Source organism: Alosa alosa, chromosome 19 (genome assembly GCF_017589495.1).
Source record: "Alosa alosa isolate M-15738 ecotype Scorff River chromosome 19, AALO_Geno_1.1, whole genome shotgun sequence".
In the NCBI taxonomy this organism is placed as follows: domain Eukaryota; kingdom Metazoa; phylum Chordata; class Actinopteri; order Clupeiformes; family Clupeidae; genus Alosa; species Alosa alosa.
The window spans coordinates 7015353-7027285 of NC_063207.1; the positions used below are offsets into that span (position 1 = coordinate 7015353).

General features: G+C 43.2%; 1 protein-coding gene across 1 annotated transcript in view; it reads right to left on the minus strand.

The window, feature by feature from the left end:
• Window positions 1–2412: 2412 nt before the first annotated feature.
• Window positions 2413–11933, minus strand: part of ush2a (Usher syndrome 2A (autosomal recessive, mild)) — a 303512-nt gene continuing 293991 nt past the window's right edge. The window contains 3 exon segments of the mRNA XM_048228289.1: window positions 2413–2546; window positions 2794–3021; window positions 4501–4554. Coding sequence (XP_048084246.1) covers window positions 2448–2546; window positions 2794–3021; window positions 4501–4554 — 381 coding nt within the window. The 3' untranslated portion in view covers window positions 2413–2447.

An 11933-nucleotide genomic window follows, 5' to 3' on the forward strand; every position in this document is an offset into this window, starting at 1 on the left:
ACCATGTACAGAAGGTTCTGCTACGATCAGTATGTGATTATTACACTCATGGGTTCTAACAATTTCAGGAGGAAGCACTTTGCAAAACAACACCAATAACAACCAAAGGTAACATAAACAAAACTGAAAAAAATATATAAAAAGATACTCAGAGATAATGATAAATAATACTGGCATTTTGTAAAAAACAAAAAACAATAAATATTTGTAACAACAGCTGTACATCATTGCAAATTAATATGCTTTCCAAAGTACAATGCTTAGAACACAACCCAACGAAAACATACTGCAGGTTTAAAACAACCTCTACCAATCACTGATGAGTATGTTGCTTCCTCCATCCAGTCACAACACTGACTTCACTTTGACCACCAGCAGTACATAACTTCACAATCGGCAGTACATACTTAAGACACATTTTTAAAATCAGTTGGCTTGTCACGGCTTCCACTAATACAATACATGCTACTGCTCTAGCTACAGTTATAGGCACAAGTTTAATACCAACTAGGTTTACACTGTACATCTCCACAGTTACGACAAATAAACACTTTCCTCGGACTCTACTAATCAACACTTTCAAGGCTGAAGAAGCTGTATAGGCTTAATACATGCAGGAGCCGGTCTCTATAGGAGGACTAAGACCTAGGATGCCCCCTGTAGGCAGGGAGTAAGACAGGTTTGCATGACATTCATGCCAAACACACTCATTATTTAACACACATTTATTATTTAAAGGTGACCCGCAAGCCTCTGTGTGTGTGTGTGAGATAGGACAGGTGTTTAGTTACAGGTGAGCCGAATGTCACCTGTTTATGCTGGTGGATCATCTAACGGGTCTGTAGGGTTCTCCAGGGTTGGGGTTCTTCAGGGTTAGGTTGTGCCATAGTGAGTAGTGAGGTGAGCCGTAACACAAAGTTAGGCCAAACTTCATACAGAGTAGCTTTAAGTCCGCATGTACATATGTAGTAACTATTATTGTAACAGAATGTATTTGGTTTCATGATCTCAGATCATGTGTTCCTTCCTCAGACCCACTATTACCTAGCACTTTGGGTCAACTGCTGTTGTTAAAAAAATGTGCTATGTAAATAAAGTGACATGACTTGACTTACACATATGCACTCTAATAGTGACAGGGACTCAAAGCTGGGTAGAGCCAGCAGAAACATTCTGGGATACTAGAAAAGCCTTAGTTCAATAGTGCCCTAACCTGACACTGATGCCCCATCATGCTAACGCTAAAGCTGTGGGTTTCTCAAATGGATGAGTTAAAGGGAAACTTGGCAACTATTTCAACGTAATAAACCCGTTTAGAAACCATTTGGATGGTTAAATGACCTGATCCGGTGAAAATGGCGACTTTCTCCGCTGCGCCTAGCGTCCCCAGGCGGAAAACCAACCTTGCAACATTGAGACTACTGTCCCGGAAAGAGAAGTGAGAAACAAGAAACTCGTTTTAAATCGTGTTTCTTACCTTATAACATCCACATAGTTCTGCCGAACTTATGCTAACCGTTTCACTAGCTTGTAAACAAATCCATGTGCTTTATCCTTACCTTTTTCCATAGTTTGAAATAGCATAATGCACAATTTCTCCAGCAGAGGGGGACATATAGATAATCCTGCCAAGTTTCCCTTTAAAGTGATTCCTGCACCGAAAAATAAATAAAATAAATCCTCACATGCAATTGATGAACCCTCACATCCCTGTGTTTTTTAAAAGATCAACTTTACAGCCAAACTCTCATTCTCTTCCACTACCCAGATAGTAAGTCGCCCTGTCCGCTAACTTTTGCTAGATCCAGACTACATTTATGTGCTGCTATCCAGACAGTTAGCCGCTATTTCTGAGTGACCCTCTCTTAGTTCATATCCCCGAGAGGTCACGCTAGAAGGCCCACAGTGACAGGCTGGCATTGAAAGGCAACATTTGCATGACCTCAGGCAATGACTGAGGTCCAAGACTACAGGCAGGTGAACAGTAGGCAGGCTACGGGGGCTGGCATGGGACAATTTTCATGGCAGCTTCCCTTGTCATTACATGAACAAAACAAAAAAACATCTGAGCTTCCTTCTGTCTAAATGAGTACTGTGATGCTGATAAATCCTAGCTCTACCCCACCTGCAAAGCTTCAGAGGATGCTGTACTAGTGACTGCACAAATATTATTGCACATATCAGCATACTGCTGCAGCCAGACTCACACGGTTGAGTGTGTGTGTGTGTGTGTGTGTGTGTGTGTGTGTGTGTATGAATAAGGATGTATGAGCGAGCATGTAAAATATGGGTGTATGTCTACAGTATGTGATGTAATGTAAATGTGTGTGTGTGTGTGTGTGTGAATAAGGATGTATGAGCGAGCATGTAGAATATGGGTGTGTGTGTACAGTATATGTGATGTAATGTAAATGTGTGTGTGTGTGTGTGTGTGTGTGTGTTGCCCATCACAGGTGTGTGTCTGTAAAGGTTGTGTGTTCCTTCCTGACGGAGCCCACGGAGCTGAGTTCTTTAATGGTCTCCACCAGCTCCTCATCTGCGATAAACTAGAGGGAAACAAAACACAGAGGACACTTTGAAACCCACACAATTACTTTCAAGCCGTATTAGATACATTTACATCATCCTATAACTTTAAAAACATTCAGAAAACATAACTTAGACACACATTTCACACACTCACAAACGTTCACTCTCTCTCCCTCACACACACACACAGCCTCTGTCTTACACACACACACACACACACACACACACACACAGCCTCTCTCTTACACACACACACACACACACCATGCCACTGTCTGTGCCCTGCACCTCAGTGTCCCACACGCCGTCGTCCATCAGCGACTTCCTGTCCGCCTGGTCGATCAGCTGACTGATGCTGCGGTGCAGGGAATTCTGGGAGTAGCCGTGGCTCAGCTGGCTCTGGGCCGGAACGCGCATCACCGACATGGTGTTCGGGTAACCATGGCGACCAGAGCGGGAGGTGCTGCCGCCTATCTTGGTGTCCACAAAACCCTGTAGAGTCACACAGTCAAAGGCACATTAGCTGCCGTCACCAGGACTCATACACTACACCCTAGTGGTCAGCAAAGATTCTAGAACAGCTCTGTTCTAGAATCTTTGGTGAACAGCTAACTCTGGAGCAGACCAGGGCCAGACCAGAACCAGGTCCACTCCAGAGTGGCATTGACCAGGGATCTAAATCTACAGACAGAGAAAGTTGAACCGGATACAAACATCGTCTCTAGGTAACAGCTAACAGGTGAACCAAATGAAATCTGTTGAGAGCGATCCATGCATACATTTCCTGTTCTGTGCCTAGACTACTATAGGGTAACACACCCCAAAAGAGACAGGAACCTGCACCACTCCACTTAAAAATATTAATTTCTTTATGAGATATTCCTTTTCCTCAGAATACATTTGCTTCCTGTCAAGGTTGTATTTTTCCTCAGTGTTTTAACTGTGAGGTTCGGATAGATCACCAAATTAAGCAATAAGCCCTGAGAGGGCATAGGTTCCATTGATTTTAGAAGGGTGTTAAGCACGCTATGAAGCGTATCTTTACTAGGGGTGGCAATAACTGTGGAGGGCACTGCACATGGAGGGCACTTACTCCATCTAATACTATTAATATGACCCGGCATGTGAAAACACTCTGGGTAATAGCATGCTCTGGCTAAACAAGTGCAATTTAAAGTGTTCAAAGTGTTCCTCAAAATGAAACTCTGGCTGTCTGCCTTAGCATGCACTGGTTGAAATGCAAACAAACATGTAAACATGCAAATCCATACTTCACCTGGAGTCTGTGCTGCTCCGGATGCATAGGATGCTACTTAAGATGCATGCTACTTAGGATGCATGCTACTTAGGATGCATGCTACTTAGGATGCATGCTTAAAAGTACACACTCTGTCAGCATACATGAGGGTGCATACCCTGTGATAGCAAGCATGTGTCAACGTACACACACACACACACACACACACACACACACAGTGTCACACATATAGTGCATAGTCACACCCTAGGATGGCATACATGGGTAAGAGAATGCACACACACAGTGTCACACATATAGTGCATAGTCACACCCTAGGATGGCATACATGGGTAAGAAAATACACACACAACACACACCCCTGCCCCTCTGAAGAGCCTCCTCAGTAGGCACCCATCCGTGCCTGTACTCTACCTCCGTGTGCATGATAAAGCCCTTTACACACACACACACACACACAGACAGTGTACTCTACCTCCGTGTGCATGATAAAGCCCTTTACACACACACACACACACACACACACAGTGTACTCTACCTCCGTGTGCATGATAAAGCCCTTTAGCGTGACAGTGCTGCTGGAGTTGATGGCCTCAGGCACTGTGTCAAACTGGAGTGAGAGGAGAGAGAGGAGAGGAGAGGAAAGAGAAAGAGAGAGAGAGAGAGAGAGAGAGAGAGAGGACGTATATGACAAAGATAAGTGAGTTTCTTACCTTGTGCTTACTGATAGTGGGCTTGCGGCTAGAGGCATGTTTAGGACAGGGCTTCTGATAGGAGCAACAGCAGCAGCAGGAGAAACAGCCAGGCAACAGCAGAGAGAGGAAGAGGAAGAGGAAGAGAGGAATCACAGGTGAAGAGAGGCAAAGATGCGCACCCCTGTGCTATGCACTCAGGTGGCCATTAGAGGATGGAGATAGAGAGGACAGAATAAACCAGTGAAGTATTTAATAGTTTGCTACTGCAGCCATGAAAGAAAAATGATTGAAAAACAGAACAGAAAAATAAAGATGTTCTGGTTCTGCCAGGGAAAATGAAAGTGTCCAATACGTTCAATGGCCAAGGTAAAGGGAACTATAACTGGACCAGAGACTACGGCAACAGCATTTAATGGGATAGGTATGCTTCCACTGTTGTAATTATTAGAAGAAGCCACAAGGTGGCGTCTGCCAGGGACAGTAATATGAGGACTATTACTGCCCCCTTGTGGAAAAATGCACAAAGTGCCAGAGTAAGGGATATTGTTCACTGAAATGAAATCTGTCATGACATTTACAGGGAAGAAAGTTTAATCTGACATATGTATAACATATGTATATATAATGTAAATATATGTATAATGTGTGTATATATATATATATATATATATATATATATACACTACATATTCCCACTACAATTCCATATTATTAGATAGATAGATAGATAGATAGATAGATAGATAGATAGATACTTTATTGATCCCCAAGGGGAAATTCAAGGTCTCAGTAGCATACAGACATCGCATACAACATGCACTTACAGCAGAAATGGTAAATATAAATATAAACATATAACAAAACTCCACTGTACAATAGAGACAGTAGAAGATAAGAAAAACTAACAAGACTAAATACTAAATATACTATATCAATTAAATAAAAAGTATTTAAAAAAAGTAGTCCAACAGTAGTCCTGTAGTTCTGTGTGCATGGTAAGGTGCTCAAGAGAGTGAGTGTCATGGTGAAGGTGCAAAAAGTAGTCCAACAGTGCAACAGTGCAATAATAAGGTCTAGAGACCAGCATAAATAATATGGACAAATAAGAGAGTAAAGTATAATGTAGACAAGGTAATATAAAAAACTATGTCAGTGCAAGAATAGGTTGAGGTAAAGGGTTACAGCCATTCAGTATTGTAGCAGAAGCCATTGGTCATGTGTGCTAATATAGCATGAAAAACAGTGTAGCAGTAAAACGGTAGTAAAAACATTAGGCTGTGGACAGTAGTAAAACAGTAGTAAAACAGTAGTGGGCAGTCAGGAGCTTGCTGCACACATTGAAGGACCGCAGCCTCCTCAGGAAGTAAAGCCTGCTCTGCCCTTTCTTGTAGAGTGCGTCAGTGTTGGCTGACCAGTCCAGTTTATTGTCCAGGTGGAGACCCAGATACTTGTAGGTGCTTACCACCTCCAGGTTGACCCCATCAATGGAGACTGGTAGCAGAGTGGGCTTAGACCTGCGGAAATCCACCACCATCTCCTTGGTCTTTGAAGTGTTGAGTTGAAGGTGATTGAGTTTGCACCATTGCACAGTCCTCCACCAGGCTCCTGTACTCCTCCTCCTGTTCGTCCCTGATACACCCCACAATTGCAGTATCGTCAGAAAACTTCTGCATGTGGCATGACTCGGTGTTGTAGCAGAAGTCAGATGTGTACAGGGTGAACGGACTGGAGAGCACAGTTCCCTGTGGCGCTCCGGTGCTGCTGATCACAGTGTCAGAGAGACAGTTCTTCAGTCTGACGAACTGCGGTTGCTCGGTCAGGTAATCTGTAATCCAGGTTACCAGGTGAGCGTCCACACCCATCTGCAAGAGCTTGTCTCCCAGTCTGAGGGGTTGGATGGTGTTAAAAGCACTTGAGAAATCAAAGAACATGATTCTCACAGCACTTTTCCCCTTGTCCAGGTGAGAATGTGTCCTGTGTAGAAGATAAGTGATGGCATTGTCTACGCCCACTTTCTCCTGGTATGCAAACTGTAACGGGTCTAGTGCATGGCGTACCTGGGGTCTGAGCATACCTAAGACCAGTCGCTCCATTGTCTTCATCACATGTGATGTTAGAGCGACAGGCCTGTAGTCATTAAGCTCACTAGGGTGTGGCTTCTTGGGACGGGGGTGAGACATGAGGTCTTCCACAGTGTTGGAACTTGTCCGAGGCGTAGACTCAAGTTGAAGATGTGCTTCAGTGACTCCCCCAGTTCAGCAGCACAGGCCTTAAGTAGCCTTGGACACAGTCTGTCAGGCCTGGCTGCCTTCTTGGGGCAAAGTTTCTTTAGTTGAAATCTTACTTGATCTGCTGTGATGATGGGGGGGGGGGGGGGGGGGGGCATCTGGGATCTGTGTGTCTGATGGCTGTTTACTGAAGTCGTTGTCACCATGTGGGGGAGGGGTGCATTATCCAGTGATGGTGGGGGTACGATAGCCTGTGATGGTGGAGGTGAGTGTTGCACTGGTATTGAGGGGGTGTGGGGGTGGGGGTGGGGGCAGGGGATGACCACCTCCCTGATGTCCCTGTCAAGGCTGCCAGAGTCGTGGACACCTCAACAGGCACAGGCAAGGAGGTGACAGGCGGGGGCAGGTCGTGAGGTGATGGTGGCTTAGGTCGTTGGGTGTCACCGGGATGCAGAGCTGGAGAGACTGGGAGACTGGGAGGTGGGGGTAGGGCAGGCACGCAAACAAGAGCAGTGTCTGAGTCAGCAGGGGGTGGTGGACAGACCACCACAGACCATGACATCAGATTTATTTAAAATATACATTATTTAAACAAAATGTTTATTCTGGAAAACTTTTTGGGCTCTCTGCATCTGTGCGCTAAACATAAATAAACATAATTATTTCAAGTGTGTTCAGAGTCCTGTCTTCCTGCCAATACAGTGGGTATCAGTTAAGTTTGGACGGGTTCCTTCATGAATCACTCACCCCATTTTCTCGGCAGAAATGGCACAAACTGCAGTTGACCCAAACAACCACCGGGTGGCTCTTGGGAGTTCTGCCACCACTATTTTTGATGCGACTTGACTTACTGCTTCCGTGATGCATCCAGTTTCAGTAGAAGTCAGTAGAAAAATCAGAGAAAGTTGAGCCATTACCAAACATATATGATAATACAATAGCGTGAGATTATATATCTTATCAGGGACGTCGCCAGCCGATTTTGCCGGGACTTCAGCCCCGAATGTTTCGAGTGTAGCGCCGAATGTATTTTGCAAAGTTGACTAACAAATATGAAACCATTATTCGGATCATGCATTGGAACTGTGAGAAGAGATGGACCTATATAAAAGCAGGACACGGGTTTCCTCTCACTCTCCTTCATGCAGCAGATCTAACTTGAACGTTACCTTAGGCTACCATAATTTGAAACGTAGGCTGCTTAGAGCGCGTGCGCGCACACACGAGAGAGAGAGACAGAGAGTCAGTCAGTTCCAGGGTTGGGCATGTCATTGTTTGCATGTCCTATTTAGTATAAGAAAGTTATTAGGAAACCATAAAGACAACAAGGTAGGGGCGCGAGTTTAGTGCAGCCCAAAATCGCGTGCGCTGTATTTTCTCTTTCTTGCGTAAACAAAATGTGTGCAAATAGGCTGCGTAATTCTGCTTCATGAAGTTGAACAAACGCATGTGGTAATTTTATAGATAAATATAAATAGCCTACTGTCATGCAGTTTATGGGGTAGGCCAACTTGGAGTGAACTTACACACGGGAGATTCTTTCTCTAGTCGTAGCTGAGCAGAGTTGGTTGTAACGTGTCATTAATCACGTTACAGTTCCTACAGTGTGCGAGCAAAGATATTCAGAATTCTGGGAGGGTGACAAGAATATTGGCAAAAAAAATAGAATTCATCGGAGTAGGCAGTTTGTTACTACTGAGTGGGAAACAGTGCACAACTAACTAGCTAATGACTAGTCTGATGTCAATCACACAACAAATTGATTCCAAGTGATATTACAAATACGAATATTACGAATTGATTGAGTGATATTACAAATTTGAAAAGAAAAATATGAAGGCAAGTGGCAGACGAGGCTAGAGTTGGCCCAATCGCCTATTTCTCAGTTGTGTAATAAAAGCTGTCTCATCATGCACTGGTCGAAATTTGCCAGGGCGGATAAGCATAGTTGTAAAGGGCATGAATAAAAAAGGCAAAAAACGTCCTTTGCCGAACCCAAAATTAAAAATAAGAATTTTATCTTAATGAAACAACTCAATATCAGAGTGGGATATGGGATATTGTAGAAATTTCACTTAAATTGCAACCGCAACATGCCTGCTTGCGACGTTCAAACGACAACGATGCGTTTGAATGTAGCACACAAAAATGTTTAAACAGCTGGACAAATGATTTAGCTAATTGATTATAGCCTGTACACCAGCAATTGTTGAACATTTACCTGTACAAGGACATTGACAGTAGCAGAGCCTAACAAGCAGATGTTGCAAAAGACGCAATTAATCAGAAATAAATAATGTAATCTGCATATTTAACAAACTGCAAGCAACAAGAGGGTCGAGTTCGCTGCGAGGCCAAACCCAAGAGCAGAGCCTAAAATCTGTTTAGGCAGTCGATAGGCTATGGTAACAAGTGTGTGCCTGGAAAGACGATAGAAGATATGCTTTCTGAATAGCACAAATGTTCTTCCCAATCGTTTCCATAAAATAGGCTAAGTCAAAGTCAAAGTCAAAACTAAGTCTTATAATGACGTAATGGTATAGTATTTTTTCCATTTAGGATGCGCAGGTGAGGGATAAGGCTTTCATGGTGGACCACACACTTTTTCTTGAGTCAGGAACTCTACACATAGGCTTAGACCGTCCATAGCAGCTCCAGCGAAGACGGCTCTGGTCATCCCATTTTACCCTCCCCCCCACTTCCTGTAGCTTATGAAGACCTGCAGGGACTAAAACCACTTGTTGCCGTTTTGGGACATAAAGCTTTTTCATGTTAAGCGCCCCTCCCCCACCCCTTCTTTCACAAGCAGGAGCGCGGGGCACAAAGTAACACTTTTTGGCTCTTAAAGCAGGTTGGAAAAAGATTCCAGGTCCAGGCACTCAGTAGGATGCAAAAAATGATAATTTATTATTAGGGGCTAAACCATTAAAAAACAAACACGTGTCGGCTCACCAGCCTTCACCATGAAGGCTGGTGAGCCGACACGTGTTGGTGTTTTTTTAATGGTTTAGCCCATAATAATAAATTGTAATTTTTTGCATCCTACTGAGTGACTGGACCTGGAATCTTTTTCTAAACTGCTTCATGAACTTTTAACCCTTCCAAGAGCACCAGAGGATACAAGGGATACCTGTAGTGCTCCAGCTCCAGCTTTTGTCTTAATACTTTTTGGCTTTGGCTAAATATTTCTAAAATCATTTAAGTTTCACTAGTCGTATGTTTTAACAAGCAACATACATATCTCTGTTACAAATGTGCACTGGAAGTTTGTTTGTAGGACCTACTGTTCTTGTACAATTCCATCGAGAGTGGCGATAGGTGAAATCAAAGATCCTTCTTTAACCCTCTCTGGTGAAATGTTACAACCTGCCCCATATGCGGGGTTACTAACTCATGCAAAAGGCTGTTTTTAATTCAATTAATTCAATAAATGTATCTGAATGTGTATGATAGGATAGGATCTGACTATTTATGATTCATAACTCATGCACTAATAGCAGACGTGTGTCGAAAATTTACTTTATTTTCCATACGGAGAAATAACATATGCGTCAATGGAAGCAGAGTCTAACCAAGGTCAATCTTGCCAAGAAAAGCCCTCAAACCTGAAAACACATGAGGCAAAAGTGCAAAACATCACAAAACTAACTAAACTAACGCGCATATTTTTGTATTGGAACATCATTGAACAGTTGTAACAGCGTGTTACAACTAACACCGCTGGGTCACGTTTATTATAAGATAAGATAGCTCCTGCTATGTGCTGACTACATGTTTCAAAACGGTGTTCATTTTTAACCTACAAGACAATTATTAGATGATACAAGAGTCAGTGAGCTGCACCCACAACTCAGTAATCGAAAGACAAGTAGCCTACCACCTACTTTGATGCCTTCAAAAGACGTTTTGCTGTAGATCTACGTGAAAACACGTCCATACTGACTGAACATTTGTGGAACACCTGGTGGTTAACTGACCAATAGCATGTCCCGATCAACCCTCTGCAACTAGGGAAAAAGTCCATGTTACATTTAACCCCGCGTTATTTTGTGCGCCATGCTCCCCTGCAGCTTTCTGAAGCGGTGTTTCTGAAGCTAATGTAACAACAAATACCACCTTAACGTGAAAAAGCTTAACATAGCTTAGGCCAGTGTTTTTTAACCTTTTTTGTGCCACGGCACACTTTTGACACTTAAAATGTCCCACAGCACACTAACATCCTGTGTGAAGAAAAAATAAACATACCATAGCCTAACATTTCAAATAATACACAGGTATGGCCTTATTATGGCTTCTATGCAAGACCTGCTCAAAAAAACAAGCGCCCTGTTTAATTTGTAGGTGACTATATCTAATTTAATTGTTGTTATGAACTGGATATGTGGTGATTCTGTGAATACTGGATATGGGGCCCCCGTTGTACAATGCCTGCATACCACAAATAGTGCAATCATACAATCAATGAGAGCATGTGGTTATAAATTCTTTGATGCAACAGTTGCTTTTCTGGACCTGTGAGTGACATTTGGGTAATTTTCTGCGGCACACCTGATGATCTCTCACGGCACACTAGTGTGCCCCGGCACAGTGGTTGAAAAACACTGGCTTAGGCTATGTCTCAAAACGGCAACAAGTCGTTTTACTCCCTGTATGCGCTCATTATAAAGAATGTTTAACGTGTCCCAAAAACAGCTATCAATTAATGGTTGCTGTGGCACAGCCTTGAGTGACCGAATTCGTTTTCCTTTGTCATATGAATGCTGTCATTTTGTTAACATTACTGTTAAGGAGATGCTGTAGGCAAAGGCTATATTTCAACCTCGTTAGTGTAGTAAAAAAATTCAGAACTACTCACAAGGTTTCTGGGCAGCATATTTATGTTTTGTTAGCAAGCGAACTTCTCATGACTGCCGACAAAGTAGTCTACTGCTAGCTGACAAAGCTCTCATTTTAAAACATTACTGAGAGACAGGCACTGTACAATCAAGAAATCTTGCCACTGAATCCAAAACTAGGTTTGACATTATGTACAAAGCTTATAGGCTACAGTGGACTAGCATGTTGCAGAGGCTGCTAAAAAGACCGAGAAACAACACACTGAAAACTCGGCCAATCACAGCCCTTGCTCTTGAACGCTCCGTCCGGTGCGTCCGTGGATAAGCGGCTGCAGATGTACTTACATTTCACCCAGCTGTGTGAATCACCTTGATCGTGAATGAAGTG